This window comes from Panthera uncia, chromosome B1, assembly GCF_023721935.1.
Source record: "Panthera uncia isolate 11264 chromosome B1, Puncia_PCG_1.0, whole genome shotgun sequence".
NCBI lineage: Eukaryota > Metazoa > Chordata > Mammalia > Carnivora > Felidae > Panthera > Panthera uncia.
This window is the reverse complement of record NC_064811.1, coordinates 2047599-2074404: the sequence shown is the minus strand read 5'-3', so window position 1 is coordinate 2074404 and position 26806 is coordinate 2047599. Positions and strand designations below refer to the sequence as shown.

General features: G+C 43.8%; 1 protein-coding gene across 1 annotated transcript in view; it reads right to left on the bottom strand.

The window, feature by feature from the left end:
• Nucleotides 1–26806, bottom strand: part of GRK4 (G protein-coupled receptor kinase 4) — a 95101-nt gene that overhangs the window by 40678 nt on the left and 27617 nt on the right. Inside the window, 7 exon segments of the mRNA XM_049632619.1 lie at nt 118–262; nt 4050–4113; nt 5337–5429; nt 9574–9677; nt 15801–15881; nt 19694–19806; nt 26227–26322. Coding sequence (XP_049488576.1) covers nt 118–262; nt 4050–4113; nt 5337–5429; nt 9574–9677; nt 15801–15881; nt 19694–19806; nt 26227–26322 — 696 coding nt within the window.

Genomic DNA, 26806 nt, shown 5'->3' with positions numbered 1-26806 from the left:
GCCCCAGGGTGGAGAGTGGGCGAACCCCAGGGTGGAGAGTGGGCGAGTCCAGCAGCAGGTGCGCTCAGGAAGGTGGGACTCAGGACACCGAGTACAGGGAAGACTAAGGCAAGATACTTACTACAAATCTGCTATTCACTTTTTCCAGCATCCTCTTCTCATTTAGAGCCATTGCTTCACCTTTCCTCCTCTTTATTCTTTTCTTTGCTAGCTTCTTACAGGCGTACATTTTTCCTGTAGCTCGCACTTGACAGGCACAGACCTAGCCCAAAAGAAGAAACCACAAGCTTTGTACGTACCTGACGTCTCTAGGCTGCCAACCACCAACACCACCACCAAACCCTGTCCTCTCCATGTCAATTCCTCCGGCCCAGAGCATGTGATGGGCCAAGGCCACTCCACTCTCAGACACGTGAGGGCTTAGAGCGGGCTCCTCCCTCCTCCCTCCTCCCCCAGCTTCCTCAGACACAACCCGGTGAGCGGAGTGGGAGGCTGTGCTCCTGGAACTCGGGGGGGGGGGGGTTGGGGGGGGGGGGGGCGCAGCTACAAGGGACTCCTCATGTGTGATCGCGGCAGCCGCTTGACTCAAGGGTCCTCCTGGGTCTTTCAGTTTTCTTGCAAGAGCAACACCTTTTGAAACTAAATACATTCATTTTTCTTTTCTTTTTAAATGTTTATTTTTGAGAGAGAGGGAGACAGAGCATGAGCAGGGGACAGGCAGAGAGAGAGGGAGAGGCAGAATCCGAAGCAGGCTCCAGGCTCTGAGCCATCAGCACAGAGCCCACAGCAGGGTTCGAACTCACCGACTGTGAGCTCATGACCTGAACCGAAGTCTGACGCTTAACCGACTGAGCCACCCAGGTGCCTATCTTTTTTTTTTTTAAGTTCAAGAATATAAAAAAATAGATTTCAGAGAATTCATAATCTTTAATACATTGATTCTACTTAGTTGTAAAATAATATCTATATACTACTTAACCTTACATTATGAGAAAATTTCCAAAATTACAAAAGTGGAGAGGAGGGAATAATAAGCTCCCATGTGCCTGACCCCCAGCCTCTGGCTATCAGCTCAGGGTTACTCTGTTTCCTCAGACTCCCACCCCCCTATACACACACACACACACACACACACACACACACACCCTCCACACCAACACTCCAAAGACACATACACACACCCCCACCCCACCCCCACTGCAGACACACACACACCCTCTACACCACACCCACACCCATTCCACACCGGACACACACACACAACACACCCCTCCACACATACACACAATCCACACCACAGACACACACACTCCACACACACAGTCCACACCAGACACACACGCCCACACCACAGACACACCCACACCCCGTACACACTTACTCCACCACCACACACACACATATACACATGTACACACACCACACACACCTACTGCACACCATAGACACGTATGTGCCCCCAGGCATGTAACACAGGCACATGCTACACATACACAAACACAATTACCTTATAAGCAAATATAAGACACATCATTTTAATCCATCAATAAAATGATTTTGATAATAAAATATAAAGTTCATCGTGGAAAATACAGAAAGTATTAATAAGGACAAAACTCCATAAGGATAAAACTCGTTGGAATTCCAAGATGACTATCATTCACATTTGCTGTATAGGGTCCTGAGTTCTCCTCAGTTTTGGCAGGGGGAACCGGCCTTATATTATAGAATAGGTAATATTTTATACTGTTTTTATCTTACAGTGGGACTCTCTTCTCATCATTAAATGTTCTCCCACTATATGAATACTCCAAACCTTATATAATCATTAAGACACGGCACACAAATCACGGCATATCTCTCCATCGTTAACTTACGATAATTCTTTTAAGTGAAACTGCCAAGTCAAAGAGAGAGAAGGAAGAGGTCAGCGTGCCAGGCCCTGCACTATGGCTGGAGACGAACGCTCATTTGCCGCTCACAACAACCCAGGGAAGCAGGGATCATCTCCCTCTTAAGGGTAAGAAGGGGACGGTGGGCCCAAGATCACACAGCTGGAAGCGATGGAACAGGAACTCACCTCCAGTCTGCCCATCTCTCACAGATACGCTCTCTCCACAGCTCTCTGCTGTCTCTACAACCGTGCTCGCACAGACGCTGCCAATTCTCTTTCCCCCGTTCTGCCCCAGAGCCCTACAGATCCATTTCGGAGGACCTCAAGCATAAATGAACGTACTGTAGTTGACGAGATAAGACCAAAATGTTTGTCCTTCCAAACCCACCGGAAAAAGCATTAGCATTTGGAAAAAGTAAATACACCATTGGAATCTGGATTTAAATGGCACCGAGGCAGGGCATCTGGGTGCCTCAGTCGGCTGAGCGTCTGACTTGATTTCATCTCAGGTCGTGATCCCAGGGTCATGGGATGGAGCCCCACATCAGCTTGGGATTCTTTCTCTTTCTTCCTTTGCCCCCCCCCCCCCCCCCCCCCCCCCCCCCCCCTTCCCCCCCCCCTCCCCCTCCTTCTCCTCCTCCTCCTCCTCCTCTCTCTCTCTCTATCTCAAATGAAAGAGGCACTGAGGCTGTCTGCATTAGGGTCACAGTGCTCCCTCTGACAGGTATTCAGAATAGAAACAGATATTCACTCCGCTGCGCTCAGACTTGATGTAACAAATAGCACATTCAGAACAAGTCTGTGAAAAACCACAACATTTTTTTCATCCACACAATCTTTTGTTTGGAAACACAAGTAAATGTGTTAAAAAGTAATCTATAAATATCATAAATACACCAAGTCTTCCACAACAGTTAAAAGCTGCAAACATGTTATCACTGAGTCCATTTTTAAATGTACACATGGCTACAGTTAGAACTACATTCTGTTGTAAACACAAGATCCATGTGCTTGAAATGTCTTTCCCTCTGTTCTCCGACAAAATCTGAGTTTTATACTTGGAGATCACGAAAGACAGAATAGCATGAATTAAAGAGAGCAAATTTTCCTGCTCTAGGATGTACGGAAAGACAGAGTGGATTTCTTACAGAAATATCTATCCCGAAAGGGTGACAGCAAGCATTTTTGGTTGAGATCACTCAAAATACTCTAAAAGGTCTCCGAACCGTATCAGAGGGTCGGTACCATGGATTCTCCTGACGTAATGGCTACGAGGACCAGTTTCTTACCACGTCCAACTACAGGTCTTACTTGCAGCACAAGGCCTCGAGGCCAGCTTCCTAATTCACGTTAAGGCAATTCTGGTATGTCTGGTTTAGGCTTTCGATTGGAATTTGGGAGTGTGCAGGATTTAAATCACAAGTGGCCAGCGTGACTTGCTTCTGACTAAACACACAGCTCCTGGCTCTGGGCAGTTGTAAATGCCTGAGCTGAATATGACCACTCCAGACCAAGAGCGAGGCAATTAACACCTCTTTAAATTACCGAAACAGAACTGCATGTGATTCTGTGTCCACCTCCCACAATAGTCTCTATCTGGGAGAGCCATTACATCTAGACCATGTCTCATGAAGTTGTGGACAGTTTCCTCAGGATTTCCCCAAATTTAGATGTTGTGTAGTATCTTTTGATGTAGGTGTGGGGGCACATATACACATCCAAACAGAGTTGAGATAAATAAGCCTATTTAATAATATACCCTGTACTAAGTGAGCTTTTAGGCTAGTCCTAAATTATGGAAATAGAGTAACAGAAATTCCACAATATGGAAACAGAATCATCTTTTTAGTCGGGACAAACTGAGCTTGAACATCGGACAATCAAACACAGGAAAACAGCTTCTATAAGAAACATGAAGTAAAGAAAAAATCACAATGATAGCACATTTCTTTCCACATCTCCGAATTTTTTAAAAGTATGTAGCAAAGCACCTTTTGTTCGAAGTTCAATCTCAACTCACATGGTTGGCTAAAATTATTCCCAAAACACACAGTGAGGAAATAAAGGTATTGGTAAAGTTGAAGCACGTCTTTTCGTTCCCTTGCTATCTTACTTTTCTAGAAGTATTGCTTATGGTTAGTCACACATTACTTACCTCCCCAAATCCGCCTTTTCCTAGAACTCTGTAATGTCTAAATGTGTCCTTTGTTATTGGTTGCCTAATTAATTAAAAAAACAAAAAGCTTCAGGTCTCACATCACATTGTTATTTTAAAACAGAAAAGCCTACCTAGCTCTTGTCCTGCTTGATTTATGAAAGCATGCTGTTCAAAGCAAGTGCCTGGGGCACGGTGCCTGTGCTCAGGGACTCTGTCCCCTCTGCTGACACAGCTCTCTGCACTAAGAGGCAGATGTGCACGTCAACATTGAAGATTTACCGGATACACTGAAGATACATATGGAACAGTCCAAGTATCCTCGCTAATTAAAGACAGGTCAGCAACTAGTCCACACTATGAAATACTTATGAATCGGGCCAGTCGGAAAGCTGCAGAGGAAAATGATAGATCTACAGTGCAGTATCCTTTGGGAAAAGAACCTCAGAGGAGATGTTCATACTCAACGTCTCGAAAGAAGTGTACATGAAGTAGAACTGGAAATTTAAACAATCAATCAATACAACAGTGACACTGGTGGCAGCTAACACTTTTTGAACACTTACTTTGTACACCAAGCACTGCTGAGTATCTTACACACGTTTTTCAGGTGGCCTCAGCAGCCCCGTGGGGGTAGATTATAGAATTGCCTCTATTTTACAGAACAAGGACCCGATGCTCATGAAGGTCGGGTCTTTTGACTGAGTCCACCTGGCTTGTACAAAGCTGAGCAGGGCTCAGACCACAAGACTGAACCAGTGTGCACTGGTTTATACTTCTGTGAATCCAGGATATGTTTTATTTTCTAACTACTATACCCACAGGGCTAACTGGCCATTTTATTTTATTTTATTCTATTATTATTATTATTTTTGTTTATTTTTGACAGAGGGAGAGAGAGAGAGAGAGAGAGAGAGTGCAAGTGTGAGCTGGGGAGGGGCAGAGAGAGAGGGAGACAGAATCTGAAGCAGGCTCCAGACTCTGAGCTGTCAGCACAGAGCCCGACGTGGGGCTCGAACCCACCAACCGTGAGATCATGACCTGGGCCAAAGTCGTATGCTTAACCGACTGAGCCACCCAGGCGTAACTGGCCATTTTAAAAAGGCAGAACAGAGTCAACTAAATCAGAAGAAATTATATAACACATATTAATAATTTCTGTATAAAAATACCATATACAGCCCAAGATTTCTAATAGTATTTTGACAGATGGGAAAGTATACATCTATCAGTACACATTCTGAGAAGTTACTACTTGTTTTTGTTGAATTCTAAATTAGAACATACCTTTCCAGCCATTTCCACTGTAGAAATCGAGAAAAATATGAACTTTCTTGATATTCTTCAAATGGTTCTCCACTTAAATAGTTATGAACAAATCTAGAAAAAGATTTTATATAATTCTATACATCCGCTGCATTACAGCAGGAAAACAGCTGTGTTCAGTGCAGTCATGAACACTGGATATGGGAAGTTAATCGTTATACACAATTAAATATATTGAGTTTTGCAAGTATAGAATTCCACACTAGTTTCTAATGTTATCACTAAAAATATGAAGGCAAGAAATCAGAAGAAATGAAATTGGTTTACCCTCCCAAAGTCAAAGGTTCTTTTTATGTATATGTACTCAAGGTGTGTGTGTGTGTGTGTGTGTGTGTGTGTGTGTGCATGTGTGTGAGTGTGTGCGTGTGTGTGTGCAGGAGTGCACACGTGTGCATACACCCAAACATGTGTATTTCAGCAGGGAATGTAAACATTTTGTATATAAGATTAGAATGAATATCTAAATGATAATAGTCACATGACAGAAAATGTTAATATGTGACACCACCTTTTTAAACATTGAAACTAAAGCATCCAATGAATTGTTTTATGCTATACACTTCCTGAATTTTTGTGCAATTAGTCATGCTTCTAAAGTTTTATTTACAGTTTTATTACAGAAGTAATAATTTTTTTTAATTGGAGATAGAGAGAGCACAAGTGGGGAGAGGGGCAGAGGGAGAGGGAGAAAGAGAATCCTAAGCAGGCTCCACGCTCGGTGTGGAGCCCTATAGGGGACTCAATCCCACAACCCTTGGAACATTACCTGAGCTAAAACCAAGAGTCGGACCCCCAGATGCCCCAAAGTAATAAAATTCTTGTTTGGAGAGTCAATAAGGGACAGAATGTAGTCTGTCATTTAAAATTGTTTTCAATGTTTATTTATTTTTGAGAGACAGCGTGAGCAAGGGAGGGGCAGAGAGAGAGGGAGACACAGAATCGGAAGCAGGCTCCAGGCTCCGAGCTGTCAGCACAGAGCCTGATGCGGGGCTCGAACTCACTAACTGTGAGATCATGACCTGAGCCGAAGTCAAACACTTAACTGACTGAGTCACCCAGGAGCCCCCATAGTCTGTCATTTAAAACAGCTCATTAGTCAGTAAGCATCTAACGACTAGATTGTCAGCAGTGTGCAAGACACTGGAGGGACAATTTTACATTAGGCTTACCCTGAAGAATCTGGCCACTCAAACAGGGAGACTGGTAAGATAGCGTGCCATGAGGAGAAGAGCGCCACCAGAGTTGTTACAGCTGTGCCTGGTGTGCTCGGAACACCTCTCCTGGGAAAGGAGGTGTAGGGAGACTTTGTGAAGGTGGCGTCTGAGCTGAACAGGAGTGACCCTGAGGAAGGGAGAAGGGAGGGTCTCCCAAGCAAAGGCAGAACTCCGAATGGGAAAAGATCATAGTCGTCACGGGGAATTGCTAGCAGGCCAATAACTGAAGGGGCTCCAGCATTTTTACTGGTCGTTCGAGTTGAGCAATCAGGGGCGCCTGGGTGGCTCAGTCGGTTGAAGGTCTGACTCTTGACTTCAGCTCAGGTCATGATCTTACAGTCATGGGATCAAGCCCCACACGGGGCTCCATGCTGAGTGTGGAGCCTGCTTGCGATTCCCTCTCTCTCCCTCTGCCTCTCTCCACGGCTGGCGTGTGTTCTCTCTAAAAGAAAAAAAAGTCTGAGGAAGCCACTTGATTTCACTTCATTTTGTAAAAGGAGGTTATTCACAAGCTCTTGGACTCATTAGTGTTACAGCACAGTGATTCTCAAAATGTGTTCTGAGGATCTCTGTGGATTCTGAGACCTCGTCAGTCGGGGGCGGGCGGGCGGTTGTTAATAAGGAAACTATACTTGTACTATACTTGTTGTAATGCTAAGACATCATGTACCTTTTAAAAACTTCATTTTCAGGGGCACCTGGGTGGCTCAGTCAGTTAAGCGTCCAACCTTGGCTCAGGTCATGATCTCACACTTTGTGAGTTCGAGCCCCGTATTGGGCTCATTGCCGTCAGCACACAGCGAGCTTCGGATCCTCTGTCCCCCGTCTCCCTGCCCCTTCCCCACTGGTTCTCTCTCTGTCTCAAAATAAATAAATACACGTGAAAAAAAAAAATCTCATTTCCACAGAGCGTTTTCCAGAAGCATAAGACATAGGATATCATTGCTCTGATGGCTAGGAGAATGCTTGTGTCCTTTTATTTTTAAAAACATAAGCCACATATACAAAAGTGTTTAATAGTGTAATGGCGTCAGGAGGTGGGGAAGTTCGAAACGGCTGCTGTAGACAACCTTAGACCTGAGCGCTGTTCTGGAGGCTATGAAGATCGCCTCCACATTTCCTAGTGTCCCCAACCTGGTCCAGCTCCCTCGGCCTCCCCCTCAGCCTTTAGGTGCAGTCTTTGTGGACACTCTTCTCTTGGTCACAGACTAGGAGAGGGCAGGTCACTGGCAACCTGCCCTACACTTGTGGGAGACTCAACAATGACAGAAACACATCCGGGTCCTAATCCCCGGAACCTGGGACTGTCACCTTACGTGGCAACAGGGACTCTGCAAATGTGACTGAGTTAAGGGTCTTGAGATGGGAAAACGATCCTGGATTATCTGGGTGGGCCCTAAATGCCATCACGCGTGTCCTTGTAAAAGGGAGACTGAGGGAGATTTGGACACACAGAGTAAGAAAAGGCTATGTGAGGATGGAAGCAGAGAGAAACTTGAGAATGTTGTACTGCTGGTTTTGAAGGTGGAGTAAGGGGCCATGAGCCAAGAAATGTATTCCTCGAAGCTGGAAAAAAACAAGAAAAAATAGATTCTCCCCTACATTCTCAAATGGATCAAGGCCCTGCTGACACCTTGATTTCTGCCCAGCGACACTGCTTTCAGACTTCTGGCCTCTAGAACTGCAAGAAAATAAATGCGTGTTGCTTTAGGCCACCAAGATTGTGGCAATTTGTTACAGCAGCAATTGGCAACTAATACCGACATCTCGGTTACTCCACTCGGTTATAAGCTCCCTAGGAGTTCACTGTTGCTCATAATTTTATTCCTGGAAACTAGATCAATGACAGGCACATAGTATGTGCTTAAATAAATGTCTTCCAAAAAATAAGTAATAAGTGAAGACTCTACAGTGTATATTTCCTTAGGGCATGTAAGAATGTAAACTCAAGTCAGCAGCATCTTATTCTGTTTTGTCCTCTACCATAACCTCAACCCAAAGAAGCAAACTATCATGACTTGGAATCCATCTCCCAAAAACTATGTTGAAGTCCTAACCTTGAACCTGTATACTGATCTTACCTGGAAATAGGGTCGTTGAAGATATAATTAGTTAAGATGAGGTCACCCTGGAGTAGGATGGGCCCTAGTCCAATATGACTGGTGTCCTTATTAGAAAAGGAGAAAACACAGGGACAAAAACCCAAGGGAAGAAGGCCACGTGACAGCAGAGATTGAAATGCGGCGGGTGCAGGCCCAAAACTTCAGGACTCCTGGCCACCGCCAGAAACAAGAGGAGGTGAGGAAGAGCCCTCTCCTCAAGTCTGCAGAGAGTACGACCCTGCAGAGAGTACGACTTCAGACTTGCAGCTTCCAGAACTGTGAGCATAAAGTTCTGTTGTTCGAAGCCTCCTAAGTTTGTGGGACTTTGTTATGGCAGCCTTGGGAAAAGGACACAGTCCCTGACATAGAGTCGGCACTCAACAAGTACCTGTTGAATGAATGGGTAAGTGATACCCGAATGCTGCCTAACTGTACAAAGGACCACACGTGTCTCAGGCCAGATCACTCCAGAAACCATTCTTTCTTCCTATGTACAGAAGGATGCCAGATTTACTCAAAGTGCTCTGACTTAGAATTTTCCTGTCCACATTGCAAACATCCAGAGAAAAGAAATTTTCAGCGAGTGCCGAGGTCTTTAAAAAACAACATTTTATGCCAGTCTTTTCATCCCAGACACAAGCATTTTAGAAGGCTGAGCTGAGGGGCCAGGGGCCCACAAAACCTGTGCACACACTGGCTCTCCACAATGTGACCCATTTCAGTGTGTCATTTACATCTGTGTGATTATCACCCTTCGTTTAGCTCTACCTAGTGACAGTGACCATTTTCTTTTGGAAAGCACTCCAATAAGAACTTGTCTCCTGCAGGGAAGCCCCCTGGGAGCCCCCGTCTCAGTCTGTGTAGGGCCCGACCGGTGCTCACCTGGTGCACTCCTCAAAGACGTCCTTGGAGGGGTTCTCCTTCAGTCTCAACCTACATTCTTTCAAAACACGTGAAGGTATTTCTGGTAAAGGGGCTGCCGATTTCTTAGTACAGAACAAATCAAATGCATAACAATTAGTGCTTTCATAATTTACCAATTGTAAACAGAACCTAAAGCTTGCTGTAAAAAAAAAATTTATAATATCAAGTGTATGAAATAACAAGCCAAAATGCCACCTTCACCCTGCACCCCACTCCCGTTTTCCAGAGCTCACTGTGTCGTCCACCTTTTTAGATCTTTCCCTCTGCAAATAAAACCAGAAAGAAAAGCAAGGTTGTCAAGAGGCATCTGTACACCATTTTCACAGCATTATTCACAACATCCAACCTTTCACATTTAAATATGATGTTAGCTGTGCTTTGTATATGACCTTCATCAGGTTGAGCAAGTTCCGTTCCGTTCCTAATTTGTTGAATACGTGCATTAGGAAGGAGTCTTTGGATTTTGTCAAATGGTTTTTCTGCCTCTACTAAGACGATCATGGGACAGGTTTTGTCCTTTATTAATATGCTCTATTATATTAATTGATTATCAGATGTTGAATCAACTTTGCATTCCTAGAATAAATTTCACTGGGCTTTGGTCACGATTCTTTAAAACTGTGAATCAAATGACTGAATTTTAATATTTGGGAATACTGAAAAGAAAACTAAGAAAAACTAAAGTGACTGAGAAAAAAGAAAGGCAAGAGTGAATATACACAGTCTTGCCTTACTTTTAGATGCCTTAAGAATTCTGCATTGCTGGAATTTGAATAAAGGAGTTCCCTTTTCAAGATGCAAAAAAAGGATGCTTGTTGTTTTTAAAGAAAAGACAGGAAAAAGAAAATCTACAATAAGGATGTGACCCATTGTTATTTTTACATAAAGCACAAGAATAGTTTCCCCAGTTGATGTTAAGAAAAAAAAAGCTTTCAAGTTACACCATCTTCAGGCCGCCCATAAACACCCCTCACTGAGCCACAGAGGCATGTGCACTCCTCCGCTCCCCTTCTACATTTGCTACATCCGTCAGGATTCCTTTTAAGTTACGTCTTTTGGTGCACCTGGCTGGCTCAGTCAATACAGCATGCAACTCTTGACCTCAGGGTTGTAGATTTGAGCTCCACCATGGTGGGTGCAGAGATGACTTAAAAATAAAATCTTTAGAGCATCTGGGTGGCTCACTCAGTTAAGTATCTGACTTCGGCTCAGGTCATGATCTCGCAGTTTGTGAGTGCGAGCCCCGCTTAGGGTAAGCCCTGCTTCTCTCTCTCTCTCTCTCTCTCTCTTTCCCCCTCTCTCTCCCATTCTCTCTCTCTCTCTCTCTCTCTCTCTCTGCCCCTCACTCGCTTGCACCCTCTCTCTTTCTCGAAAAATAAAATAAAATATTTTAAAAATAAATACATAAAGTCTTTCTTCTTGACAACCTCCCTTGCTATGTCAGTATTTCTTCAGGAAAGGTAAAGGGAAAAAAAGAGGTAACAAAAAGATAAAAGAACTTGATAGGTGGGAGGGAAAGATGGTGGCAGAGTAGGAGGCCCCTGGGCTTGCCTTGTCCCACGAATACAACTAGATAACTAAAGAAATACCCCAGGAGTCGATCTGAAAACTGGCAGAATAAAATCCACAACTAGAGAAGAGGCCACATCAAAAAAGATAGAAATGTGGGGATGCGGCTTGGGAGAGAAACAAATCATGGCCATGATGGTGGGGAGGGAGTCGTGAAGAAGGAGGAGAGACAGACCAGCACACAGGGGAGCACATGGGGAAATCGAACCCCAATAGCAATTGGCTTGGAAAGAGACAGGGCCCGAATTTCATGAGTTCTTGCAACCAGCGGGGCTTAAAGCCTGGAGTATGAAAGGTCAGCATGCCTGGCTCTGGGACAGCTCAGAGGACATTGGGCTGCTCCTGGAGAAAAGGCCGGCAAACAGCCTGCGGACATACACGGGGAAACAGTGATCGGAAGAGCGCCTGGGGCACACAGTGGGGAGGTTAGTTGCTCATCTGGGAGTGTGTCTCAGAGCGGCAGTATTCACAGAGGGACCTCTCTGGGAATAAAGGAACTAGCGGGTGCCATTTCCCTCCCCGGCCCCTCAGCACGAGCACAAAGCCGCCTGCGGGAAGCAGGGCAACCCCAACACTCAGCACCTAAGTTGCTTACACCGGGTCCCCCACCACGCGTTCCAGAAGAACCACCCTTCCCCAGCCACCTGCGCCTCAGTCCCACGTGGCAGGCCCCCTCCCCCAGAAGACTGGCCCAAGCCCATGCCAACGCTGGGTCTCCCAACCTGGGAGTTTTCCAGAACCTCTGTTCTGGTGGCGGCAGCAACAGGTCACGTTTCACAAGCACACCAGAGAGCACCTAAAACGCATCAAACACTGCACACAACAGGCGAAGAAAGCCTCTGCAGACAACTGGCCTGAAGGATAAAGTATCTAGGACATAAGAGCGTGCACACAGCACACACCGGAGACACTCCCGGAAGCGCCAGGGCCTGGGGAACAGGGGACACTGCACTGCGGGGACCTCTTTTTCATAAGGCCATTTCCCTCAAGAACAGGAGGCGTAGCTGACTTCCTAACACACAGAAACAGGCACAGAGACATAGACAAAATGAGGAAACAAAACAAGGCCACAACCAGACGGCCAAGCAAAACGGATATAAGTAACATGCCTGATGAAGTATTTAAAGCAATGATCATAAGGATACTCATTGGACTTGATAACCACAAATCGAAAACCACTAATAAATGAGTAAAGAAAAAAATGCAAATATATCACTAAAGACAAGCAGCAAACTATGAAAGACAGAAAAACAAGAAAGGATCACAGAAAATCTTCAGAAATAACCACAAAACAAGTAATAAAATGACAATAAATACATATCTATCAGTAATTACTTTGAATGTAAATGGACTAGATGCTCCAATCAAAAGACATAGGGTGACAAAGTGGATAAAAAGAAATAAACAAGACCCATCTATATGCTGCCTACAAAGGACTCATTTTAGACCTAAAGACACCAGCAGATTGAAAGTGGGGAGAAAGAAAAATATCTATCATGCAAATGGAGGTCAAAAGAAAGCCAGAGTAGCAAAATTTATATCAGACAAAACAGACTTTAAAACAAAGACTGTAATAGGGGACAAAAAAGGACACTATATAATAATAAAGGGGGCAAACCAATAAGACGATATAATAATTGTAAATATTTATGCGCCCAACCTGAAACACCAGAATACAGAAAATAGTTCATAACAAACACAAGAGATCTGATCAATAATACATCATCAAAGCCATATATGAAAGACCCACAGATAATATCATCCTCAATGGGGAAACACTGAGAGCTTCCCCCCTGAGGTCAGGAACAAGACAGGCATGTCCACTCTCGCCACTGTTGTTTAGCATAGTGCTGGAAGTCTTAGCCTCAGCAATCAGACAACACAAAGAAATATAAAGCATCCAAATCGGCAGGGAAGAAGTCAAACTTTCACTCTTCACAGATGACCTGATACTCTACATAGAAAACCCGAAAGACTGCTAGATCCATGAATTCAGCAAAGTCACAGGATACAAAATCAATGTGCAGAAATCGGTTGCATTTCTACACACCGATAATGAAGCAGCAGAAAGAGATATCAAGGAATCAATCCCATTTACAATCGCACCAAAAACCATAAGTACCTAGGAATAAACCTACCCAAAGAGGTAAAAGATCTGTACTCTGAAAACTATACAAAGCTTATGAAAAATTGAAGACACAAAGAAATGGGAAAACAATCCATGCTCGTGGACTGGAAGAACAAATATTGTTTAAAATGTTGAAACAATCTACACATTCAATGCAATCCCTATCAAAATAACACCAGCATTCTTCACAGAGCTAGAACAATACTAAAATTAGTATGGAACCACAAAAGACTCCAAATAGTGAAAGTAATGTTGAAAAAGAAAACCAAAGCTGGAGGCATTACAATTCTGGACTTTAAGCTGTGTTACAAAGCTGTAATCATCAGGACAGTATGGTACTTGCACAAAAACAGCACAAAGATCAATGTAATAGAAAAGAGAACCCAGAAATGGGCCCACATATATGACCAATTAATCTTTGACAAAGCAGGAAAGAGCATCCAATGGAAAAAAGTCTCTTCAGCAAATGGTGTTGGGAAAACTGGACAACGACACACAGAAGAATGAACCTGGACCACTTTCTTACACCAGACACAAAAATAAACTCAAAACGGATGAAAGACCTAAATGTGAGACAAGAAATCCATCAAAATCCTACGGGAGAAAACAGGCAGCAACCTCTTTGACCCTGGCCGTGGCAACTTCTTACTTGACACATCTCCAGAGGCAAAGGAAGTAAAAGCAAAAATGAACTACTTTTCCAAAGAAGACATCCAGATGGCCAACAGACACATGAAAAGATGCTCAACATCACTCATCATCAGGGAAATACAAATCAAAACCGCAGTGAGATGCCACCTCACACCTGTCAAAATGCTTAAAATTAACCACTCAGGAAACAACAGATGTTGGCGAAGAGGCAGAGAAGGGGGAACCCTTTTGCACTGTTGGTGCAAATGGAAACTGGTGCAGTCACTCTGGAAAACGATATGAAGGTTCCCCCAAAAGTTAAAAATTAATAGTTAGGTAGGTAGTTAAAGAACAATCCTACAATCCAGTAATTGCACTACTGGGTATTTACCTAAAGAACACAAGAATACGAGAACACTAATTCAAAGGGATACATGCACCTCTGTGTTTACAGCATCATTATCCACAATAGCCAAACTACGGAGGCACCCGAGTGTCCATCGACTGATGAATGGATAAAGAAGATGTGGCATATGTTGTATACAATGGAATATTACTCAGCCATGAAAAACGAATGACATCTTACTTGCAACGACATGGATAGAGCTAGAGAATATAATGCTAAGTGAAATTCATCAGAGAAAGACAAATACCATGTGATTTTACTCATATGTGGAATTTAAGAAACAAAAGAGATGAACACGCGGGAGGGGGAGAAAAGAGAGGGAAGCAAACCATAAGACACTCTTAATGATAGAAAACAAACTGATGGTCACCAGAGGGCCGGTGGGATGGTGGGAGAAGTAGATGATGGAGATTAAGGATAACACTCAGGGGGAAAATTAAACCAATGTTTCAATGATTCATTCTATAATCATTGTGAATACAGTTATACGATAATTTCAATGTCAAAATTATTTTAATGTAAAAAAAAAAGGTTTATTCCTGTTGTCAAAAAAATAATCCTATTCAGTGATTTAAGTTCAAAAATAAAAAATAAACTAGCTAAATGCAACTTCCCATCAATTCCTCCCAATCAGTGACTTGGGGGTATCTTTAAGTACGTGGATGCTGTAGCAGCTGTGTTGGAAAAGAATGATCTAGGAGCCATGGTACTGAGGCTGGAGGCTAAGACAAACACAAGCTTTGGAGTCAAAACCTATCCGGTCCGAACCACACCTCTGCCTCTGCCGATTGTGTGTATATCTCTGTACCCACCTGCTAGTCCACTGGCCTTCTCCCCGTGTACCAGCGAGCTCCCCCCGCTTGATGGCTCTACCAACCTCAGTTAGCCAGGCTCGACAACTGAGTAGTTTGGACTCAATCTCACTACACTGTTCTCCAACCCCAGTCTCTACACGTTTGATGCCTGGCCCTGGCACTTCCCAGCTGTGTAACCTTTGGTAAGTCACTCAACCACTCTGATCTTCAGTCTTCGCATATGAAAATAGACATAATAATGTACCCAACTCAGAGGACTCTTACTTGTTACATGTACGTGGCTTAGAGCGGTATACTAAACTGTAAGAATCTACCAAGTCAAAAATCATAGAAACTAAGACTCATTAAAGCTTTTAGGAGAAAAATATTATTTTCAGTCCAAGACAGACACATGAAAGTCTCTAATTCTGTATTCTGTTTGAGGATACAGAAACTTTTAAACTCGTTGAATCAACTTTCTAAGAGATTTGTTAATTTCCTCACTGACTCAAAAGAAAATGCATACGAGGAATATTTATAAGAAATTAAAATTTTTAACATACTTGCCATATCTTACCCAACTAAGAAAAAATGGTTATGTACTCTAATTATTTCAGTAAGTATTTACAACTCTGCGCATGTAAAGAAGAAAACGCACCTCAGCAGCACTGAAGAACGTGTCTAAGATGGACAGTCCGTAACTTCTGCGGTCTTCGTCATCAGCCACTTCATATTCTGCCTGATGGTAGAGAGGAGAACAAAGAAAAATGGTAGCTAAGCTTTGCCGGCTTCACAATGTTTCAAATTCTCTGACATACACAATTCACTTAGGACCCTGTGAACCACAGAGTAGCTCTAACCGATTTGATATCGATCAAGGATCTGCAGCTCTTCTTTGGGAAACGAATGGCAACGAGGGGAGATAACAGTTTTCTTTAAAGCGTGAATAATGCAGTAGAGCAACACATCCAGTAATGCTCTGTCATATTACACTTTCAGCCCTTACATGTGGCCAAGTAAAATAGAATCAAATAAACAGCTTGGGTTGTTCTAGGCGATAGCATTTTAGAGATGCCCAAGAGGCACTTCAGGAGAACCTGAGTGCAGAGCTCCCAGAGAAGTCACATCCCTTCACAGGTGTCAGATGAGGGACCTTAAGAGAGGACACTACCACACAGGCCAGAAAACAGAGGAAAGGTCAAGGCAGAACCTGATCGATATCTAAGCACCTACAAAGGATAGGCAAGGAAGAAACAGAAGAAAGAGAAGAGAGAAAACCAGAGGAGAAATCATTAAAGCCTGGATAAGAATTTCAAGAAGAAGGTACTCGACAATGTCAACAGACCTGGAGACTCAGGCATGAGGAGGCCTCCGTGCAGCCACCGGGCTCTGCAAGTCGGGGCCTCAGAAGAGCAGTGAAACTAGCCAGATGGGGCCGAAGAGGTTGGTGAGGAAACAAAGACCAAAGGAAGTGCGTCGACTGAACCTCACACTTGCTGCCGCATCCTCCCCAACACAGGAGCCACGGCCATCGGGCTGACGGCCGGCCAGAGCCAGCTTCACGTTCTGTGCTCAAGGGCACTACTCACCTTGACTGGGAACTAGACACTGTTTACTTAAAGAACCTTCAACTTACATTCTGGATGCTAGATGGCACGTAATGAGTGGGAGAGAAAGCCCTGTGATTTTGTGACCATCTTTTGACACATCAGCCTGGCAGGCAGCAGTGTCCAGTCATTCCAACACGAATCTAGTCATTGCTGAGCTGGGCTTTGCAGATGTGATTAAACTCTTTACCAGTGACTTCAAGTAAAGGATATTATTTTAGATAATCTGGGCGGGACCGATTCAGTCAGCTGAAAGGCACGTTAAGGCCAGAGCTGAGGCTTCCTCAGAGGAGTTCTACCTGAGGACAGCAGCTTCTCTCCTTTTGGAGGGTTCCCTCCTGCCCTACAGATTTTAGACTCTCCTGACCAGACCTCACAGTCATGTAAGCGAATTCCTCGCCATAAATCTCTTAATAAATGTCTCCTCTTGGCTCTGTTTCTCTCACTGAACACTGACTGACACAGAGGCCCTTAATTCAGTCAACAAACACGGAGCAGAGAAGAGAGCGAACAGCCATGCCAGGCGCCAGGAGGCAGAGAGATCAGACGCCATGTCAGCACTCCAGAAGCTCCAAGGACCTGTAACCGCCTCCCACAAGGGTGGTTCCAGGAGCAAGTGCCCCACACACGGCCTCATCAGGTGTTATCATCGCCCCACACAGCTGGCACCAAAACCAGACCAGAGCAGAACCTGTCACGCCAGTCAACTGGCGCTCCCCAGTCTCGTCACACCGCCAGGAGGTCCAAACCTGGACCAGCTTTAGCAAAGCAGCTTAGCCATTTTGAAATAAAGAAGAATCATAGGTCCTTAAATTCTTAAAATATAGCAGCTTGGCAAATATAAGCCAATGCACGAAGACATATCCACACTCTACTCCTGGACGAGGGTAGGCGTGCCCCACCACACCAAGTTCTAGCTGGAAAAAAAAATTACCTCCTTTCAAAGCCCTGTCTTATTCGAGTAAAGGTGCCAGGAAGGAAAGGGCTGCAGGAGCTCCAGGGAGAATAGGTAAGAGTCTCACATGTTTTTCTGAAAGAATTCAGGTGTACTCCATTCTATTGTGCTTTGCTTTATTGCACTTCACAAATAATGTGTTGTGTTTTTTGTTTGGTTTTTAGGTTTTTTTGTTTTGTTTTGTTTTGTTTTGTTTTGTTTTACAAACTGAAGGTTTGTAACAACCCTGCAACCAGCAAGTCTATTGGTGTCATTTTTCCAACATCACTTGCTCATGTCATGTCTCTGTGTCATATGTGGAAACGTTTGCTATATTTCAAACTTCTTCATCATTATTATGTTTGTTATGGTGATCTGTGATCAGTGCTCTTTGATGTCACTTGTAACTGTTTGCAGGCGACATGAACTGCACTCATACGAGGCTTGGTAAATGTGGTGCGTGTTCTTACTGCTCCACGGACCGGTCATCCCCTCTCTCTCCCTCTCTTTCCTGGGACACAGCAGTATTGAAATCAGGCCAATTAATAACACTACAATGGCTTCTAAGTGTTCAAGCAAAAGAAGAGCCAATCAATGTGGCAAACTTGTGTTTTGTCTTATTGTAAGACACAGCCACAGACACCCCAAGTCAGCGACCCCCACCATGGTCAGTCAGCAGCCATGGACACCAAAGCAAGACCCTCCACCAGCAAAAGATGACAGCTTGATGACAGTCAGATGACAGTTAGCATTTTTAGCAGCAGAGTATTTTTTAATTAAGGTATATACATTGTTTTTTTAGAATAATGTTATTGTACAGTTGATAGATTACAGTATAGTGTAGACATAACTTTTTTTTTAACGTTTATTTATTTTTTTGAGAGAGAGTGACAGAGGATCTGAAGCTGGCTCCAGGCTCTGTGGTGACAGCAGAAAACCCGATGCGGGGCTTGAACCCACCAACCATAAGATCATGACCTGAGCCAAAGTCAGGACACTTAACCGACTGAGCCACCCAGGTGCCCCTAGACATAACTTTTATATGCAGCGGGAAACAGAAAAGCTCATTTGATTCACTTCATTGCGATATTCACTTGTAAGGAATAAGTTTAAGAATTCCCTGAGTTTGCACCAATGGGTTAACAGGACTTAGGGCGGAAAGCCACCACAGGGCAAAAGCGCCCCCAGTGTAGAACAAAGCAAGGAGCGGAAAGCCGCTTCCACAGGACGAAAGCGTCCGAGAACAGGTAGAAGTGGAAAGCCCCACAGCAGGATGGAAATGTCCAGAGCTAATTAGCAAGAAAAATGCCTTGTCAACCCTGAGGTAGCACACTCTGACACTGCCCCTAGATAATTTAAGATAAACAGACACGGTGCCTGGTGCCTGCAGTAAACAGCCGTCTGCTCGGTGCCAGGACTTGGATTTGTGTTGACCCTAACCCCTAACACTGCACACCTTTGAAACCCCCTTCCTCTCACACACGAGTTAATGATCACTGTTTTACTGTCTCTTTCTGCATGTGCATCACATTTGTAAGCCTTCTGATCCTAGTAAATACGGAGCAAGGACCCTTACTCTGGGCTCTTGTCTCCTCTCCAACATTAGCCTCTCTCGTGTTTAATTCTGCATCCACTCTCTTGCTGGACAAGAGAGAACTCCAGACTCAAAGTCTGCAACATTCGCCTCACTGACATGGTCTGGAACTGGACCTGACCCGCAATATCTCCAAGTGTGCCTGCACTGACCATATGTTAGAAGGAGGGTCACCTGCTTCCGGACTCCAGCTGGCCCCAGACAACTGAAACCCGGAAGGCAAAACTGCAGACAAGAGGGAATATTATATAGGGACTTCCACACCAAGGTAACATGACACCAAGAAACTAGTTTATCCCCTCTTACCATCATTGCCAAGGTCTACTTAACTTAGAGAGATCTCAGTTTTTAGATCGAGTCTCTTAATTTTCAAAAGCACAAGACTGGGTGGTTCAACACTGAGATAAATTGCTCACCACTACGTCTAGGAATTTGATGTATATCTTTAGATCATGTCTTGTATCACAGAATTGCCTGAAGAGAAGTCTTCCTATTGGCTGCTTGTCACAAAGGCTGTTATAATCCTTTTCTGGGTGGAGAAAGGGGATAAGAAATGAACAAATATATTCATTACAATTCAGAAAGTGATTTTCTGAGCCTGCCATTTTCACCTGATAAAATAAAATCAATAATAGTATTTGCAGTATTTTTTTTTTAACTACTGGTTTGTTTACTAGTCTAGACTGGGTTATCATGAATATTTATAATCCCTCCACAGAGCAAAAGGTAGCTGGAAGAATTGATAAAAGTGTGTGAAGCAAACTGGAAATGTCCCTGCTCCCCTTCAAAAGGATTTATGTAGGGGAGCAGTGTTCCCTGGGGAACTGAGCAGTCAAGATCACAGTGAAGGAAAAAGGGGGCAAGAGAGAGACCTGGCCCCGTCCTTGTACAGGCCTACCCCCCAGTATGTTTGGGACAAATTGTACGTGGTGAAATACATGACAGGATGTACTAAATTACATTTTTTTAAATTCTTTGCCATTTTGCTACCATTTTACACTTTTACAAGTTACAAACATTATATATTCTTAATTATTTTTTTTTAAAGACACACACTGAGATTTGATTTTATTTTAGAGAGAGAGAGTGAGTACGTGCGTAAGTGGGGGGGGGGGCACAGTTAGAGGGAGAGAGAGAGAATCTTAAGCAGGCTCCATGCCCAGTGCAGACTCTTACTCTGGGCTTGATCTCACAACCATGAGATCATGACCTCAGCTGAAATCAAGAGTCAGACACTGAACCAACTGAACCATGCAGGTGCCCCTCTGCTTACTTGCTTTTCAACTGGTTTTTTTTTTCTTTTCAGGGGAGAATATGTTATATACCTTGACCTTAGCCCAAACACTGATACTGTTTTGAGAACAAGGCACTAATATTTAGTCAAAGTATCTAGAGGGATATAAAACAAAAATGATGGGAGTGCCAGGGTGACTCAGTTGGTTAAGTGTCCAATTCTTGATCTCAGCTCAGTTCTTGATTTCATGGTCGTGAGTTCAAGTCCCACAATGGGCTCCACTCTGGACACAAAGCCTACTTAAAACAAACAAACAAACAAACAAACAAACAAACACAAAAAAGTTATGTTCAAAATAGGCTAATTTAAAAATTGAGAAAATCAGTTGCTCTGAACCTGAAATGAACGTTATGTTCAGGTACTCTTTTTTTTTTTTTTAAACACTTAAACTTTTTTTTTTAAAACGTTTTTAAACGTTATTTTTGAGACAGAGAGAGACAGAGCATGAACAGGGGAGGGGCAGAGAGAGAAGGAGACACAGAATCTGAAGCGGGCTCCAGGCTCTGGGCCGTCAGCCCAGAGCCCGACGCGGGGCTCGAACTCACGGACCGCGAGATCGTGACCTGAGCCGAAGTCAGACGCTTAACCGACTGAGTCACCCAGGCGCCCCTCAGGTACTCTTAAAGTGGCCCTAAAGCTGAAGAATTAAATAAAATTTGTAAAAAATAAGCAAGCCATAACAAATTCCTCAATTAACAGGTTTGTTAATGCCAAGTAATTAGTGGAATCTAAATCCGACTTTGGATCGCTGAATTTGCATATAGAAAAGGATACGCAAGGATGCAGATATTTTGGTTGCCAGTGTATAATCGCTTGTTTCAACAAACAACAGTTTTGCAGAGGAAGGCGCTGCAAAGCCGATGGCCAGAGTTCAACATGTGCGGTGGGAGACCCCTGTGGGACATCCCGGGTTTAAGCACTGCTCCGTAAGGACACCCGGGGAGCTCAGTCAGTTAAGCCTCTGGTTCTTGACCTCAGCTCAGGTCATGCTCTCAAGGTTTGTGGGATGGAGACCCAAGTGGGGCTTTGTGGAGACTGCTTAGGATTCTGTCTCTCCCTCACTCTCTGACCCTTCCCTGCTCTCTCTCCCTCTAACCCCTCCCCCGCTCATGTGCACACGGGCTCACTCTCTCTCTCTCTCAAAGTAAATAAACTTAAAAAAAAAAAAAAAAAAGTTTTGTTTTGTTTTAAACAGAACTGCTCCAGAGCCCAGATGTGGGGAGGAGAGCGACACAGGAGGAGGAAGCCACCGCAGCGGGTCAGGAGGGAACAGCCTGGCCGGGAAGACAACGTTACAGTCCAGCTTAATCTGGTTTATCTGGTAAAGCCAAACATCTGAAGTTTACGGGGGTGGGGGCGTAACTGTGGGTACATAGTTCAGATTGTTTTGCATTTTGTATTTATATCATCCTTAGACGCTAAAAATACTCGATTAGAGATGGATTCCATTCAAACTTTCCAAATTCATTTCTTGATTACCCTTGATTTCATCCGGAACTCTGTTAGATAGGAGTCCTTACTTGTAAAGGAAGCTACCTAAATGGCTCTACAAGTCTTAATTCAGGTTCAGCAGGAAGAACATAAGATCCTAAAGCTCAGATACTGTATAAATTTCTATCCTAACTATAAAATCTCTGAGGAAATGATCACATGGTGCAAGCCACATTTGCTGAAAGATCTTTAAAAACATAAACACAGGGTAAGAGCCCCTTGGATGTTTCTGGAAGGAAGCGGGGCAAAATCAAAGAGCATGAGGAGGTCTAGGACAAGGCCGGGTCACGTGACACGCGCCTCGCTCCCGTCTGGAAAATGGCGCTGCCGCCCTCTGCCCACAGCGCTGGGTAAGGGCAGGGACTGGGGGGGCTCCGCACACACACCTGGCTGAACGGGCTGTCCATCAATGGGAGTTTGGTTTTGGGGACAGGCCGGTCCTGCAGCGTGGTGAGGAGGCAGCAGGGACGTTCAGACTGGACAGCACTGATGTGGGCACCTCACGGGAAAAGGTCTAATTTTACCCAGTCCAATCGTCTTAGATTGGCTCGGGTACATTAGCAAAAACGATGCATGGCTCCAAAAGACCTTAATTCTAGTTTTCCCCTTGTATTTGGGTGGTGGGAACATAGGTGATTATTTAGTCAATAAAGTCCTTTTTCTATTTCAAAATATTTCATCACACAATTTTCTCCATCCTGCAGTAATTCAATATTTTCACACTGATGACATTAACAGCAGAACCCTAGAGAAATGACAGCAACATCACAAAACCCATGGGAAGTTATACAATCAGGGAATTAAAAAAAAAAAAAGTTTCTCTAAACCAGTCGAAAACAAGCTTGGCATTTAAATAATCACAAAAACCGTAAATCTATTTCCTTTTACCTTATCTGGCTCACAATTCTATTGATGATTTCACTTTTCCATACATTAGATTTCACATGTTACTAAAATCAAACACCATAAACCACAGAGATGTGCCACGAAATATGTGTCAGAAGCAGCAGCCACCCTCTTTCCGTCTTCCCGTCAGAAGCCCTGGTCCTGCAGGAACCGGAAGATCCAGCTTCTTCTTTTGACCCCTCAGAGGCTGCACAGTGAACCATCTACTGTCCCGGCCATGGGTGAGCAGACGCCCCACAGGGAGTTCAGGCCACAGAGAGGGGAAGAGCCCTGCCGTGGTAGACAGGGACAGGGAGGGCCAGCACCGGAGACTTCCAGGTCGGAGCCCTCAGGGCACCAGAGTCAAAGTCCGCTCCCCGAGAGGCACTCTCCCTTGGGCAGCGTAGGGAGGGGAGCCAGCCACATGAGACACTGGGGTTTCTAAGTGCACCAAATTCTGAGGCAAGGATGAGCCACTTACCAAAAGCTCTCTTGCTTACTTTCAAAGTGATCCTCCTTCAGTAAAAACACTAACTCTAAGTTTTATAGCTCATGGATTCTCTACAAGCCACCAATTTAGAACAACCAAAGGCTAAACATTAGAAAGACCCAGCATGTGCCTACTACTGCACTAAATCAAACACACACATAAACTAATAAGATAAACGAAGAGCTGCATACAAAGTAGAGGGTATCTGAGTGGAAATATCATTTTATTCAGTGAGAAAGTCGGCTTGTACATCTTCCCTGAAGCAACTGCACTAACGTCACCAATTCACCCATTCCTTCATTCATTCACTTAACAACACTGTGGGTGAAACAGAGACCTTGACCTTGGGATAAGTCCAGTGGCCGCTTGACCTCTCCGCTGACATGCCCACCAACCTGGGGCCACCCTGGTCCCCGGTTCTCCGGACCCATCCGCTCCCCAGACTGCGCACAGACCCCCTGGCTGTTCCTCCTTGGTCTGCTTTGCCCGAGCCACACCAGGATGTGAGGTCCTCTGAACCTGGTCAAGGGCCCCTTCTCCTCTTCCTGTCTCTAGGGAGAGCTTATCCGCTCCCAGTCATGACTGCTAAACGCCATTGAGACACAGATCTCCCCCAGACCCAAACTCTTCCGATCTCTAAACACGAATGTGCCCCTTCCGTCCAAACAGAGCTGCTCACACCACGGACCCGATCTCAGTGGGTGGACCAGACGTGGAAGCCACCCTTAATGCCTCTATCCTTCCTACCTCCACATGTAAATCCAACTGATTCTACTTCCTAAACATCTCTCATGGCCATCCAATTGGTCCCCTCCATCCCATGCCAAGCTGCCATCATTTCTTGCTCACACGGGGCGACAGTCTCTCCCATGGCCTTCCTGCCTCTCTATCTACCCTGTCAATTACATGCCTCACCCTGAAGCCCGAGACGCCCTCCAGAGACGTGCGTCTACTTACGACAGCCCTCCGCTGGAACTCTGACAACGCCACCTTTCTAATGAGATGGATGCCTTTACCAGGCCTACAAGCCCTGCCTCCCTCCTCTCCTCTCATCCAGTGCCACTTTCCTTCTCCACCTCTCTGCTCCGGTACGACTGGCCTTTCCGATGTCCTTGGGAATTGCCATGCTCCGTCTCACTTTGGGGCCCTTGTACTTACCCAGCAGGTGAGAACTTTTCCTTCAGAGGGCTTACTGCAATTTGTAACTATGCTTATTTCTGCAATGATTTATTTCATAACTATCTCTGCCAAGAGGTCAGAAGTCATGTCTGCTTCTTAGCCACTGTTATTGGTGGCACCATTCCCAGTGCTTGGTACATAGAAGCAAATAAATGCTGACATTTAAAAGTTAACTAATGGAGTGGTACACCTTAGGCTCATACAATGTTATATGTAAATTATATCTCAATAAAAATAAAATTAATTTAAACAAAATGAAAATAAAAATTAATTTTAAATATAAAATATAAATAATAAATATAAAATAAAAATAAAAATTAATTTTTAAAAAAGAGCATGAAGTGGCGGGGGGGAAGGTTAACTAATGGGATATTTAATGTCATTTACTTCATTCTATGTACGAAAAACTACCCCCAAAGAATCAGAAGTATACAGAGGTAATTTATATGCAAATATACATGAATATATTTCTAAGATCCTATGAATATATTCAATAGCATAAATAACCCCAAAGTAAAGCTTATAATATCTTAATTATAATGCATGTGTCAAATAATGGAATCAATCTTTGTATTAATCACTTGGGGCTACATGCAGAGAAAAATTACTATTAACGCTATGGATCAAGTATCAGTTGACCCAAAGAAGCATGGCCAATAATCACATAAAAAGATGCGCGACATCATTCGTCATTAGTGAAATGCAAATCACACCGGCTAGGCTAACTATAGTGAAAATAAGCATTGGCAAGGCTGTGGAGAAACTGGAACTCTCGTATATTGCTGGTGGGAATGTGAAATGTGCAGCTGCCTTTGGGAAACAGTTTGCCAGTTCCTCAAAAGGTTAAGAAAAAGTTAAGCTTAGAGTTACCATCTGTGATAGGCTGAATAACAGCCTTCCCAAGGTATCAGGTCCTCATCCCTACAAATACAACCTTATTTGAAGGAAAAAAAAAAAAAAGAGAGAGAGAGCCTTTGCAAATATGATTAAGTCAAGGATCTTGAGATGGATGACTGTGCTGATTATCTGAGTGGGCCCTAAATGCAAACACGTGTATCCTTACAAGTGCCCAGAAATAAACATTCACCTTCACAGTCAGTTGATTTTGATAAAGGTACTAAGACAATTCAATAGTCATTCAATGAATGGTTCTGGAACAACTGGATATCCGAAGCAAGAAAATGAAACTGGATCCCTTAAAAATGGCTAAAATGGTAATTTTTATGTGTACTCTACCACGAACACAAACACTTGTACATCAATGTTTCTAGCAGCATTATTCATAATAGACGAAAAAAAAAAAAAAAAGGAAGCAACTCCTCTATCAACTGATGAATGGATAAACAAGAAGTGATATAACCATATGGTGAAATGTTACTTGCCAAGAAAAAGGAATTAAGTACTGATTCATGCTACCACATGGATGAACCTTGAAAACATTGTGTTCACTTCTAGAGAGATGATTAGTTGGGTCATGGGGAGAGGAAATTTTACTATATTACTCTTCTGTCCTATATAGAACAATGTGCACATATTACTTCTTAAAAGAATAACACCTAACGAATGGTACAGTGCCCGACGTGGGCCCCAGACTGGCACTATTTACTCACCAATGGAACATCTAAGCTCGCTGCACTGGCTGACAGGGGGCAGCTTCAGCATTTCCTTCCATTTTTTACTACGACCTCTTTTTTTGCCATATCCTCCTAAATTGGGGGAAAAAAGTATTTTTTTAATGATCAGAAATATCCAATATCTGTTTGAGTAGTTCGGTACCCATCGCGAGTGAAAATACAGTCTTAAAACAATTGGTCTTATCTAGAAGTCAGCTTGACAAAGTATAAAAATCCCAAGTGATACAATTAGTCACTGGCTCTATCTTTTAGAAACTGTGTGACCTTGACCTTCTATAAGTAACTCTGCTGAGCCTCGGCTTCCAAATTTGTAAACCGGGCGTAACATATCATACATGGCTGCATACCTAGTATGAATCAAACACCTGCAAAGTACAGGAAATACAATCCCACCCTTCCATTCTAGTGCGGGAGGTTTTAAAAAAAACAACCAAAAAGCAGTTAATGATAAGTGATTAAAATATTAGCCAATCACACAGTGCTACGTGGTATGAAACAAAATCAAGCAAGGTGAAGGTGAGATCAGAGAAGGCCTCTCAAGAGGGTCAAGCTTAGG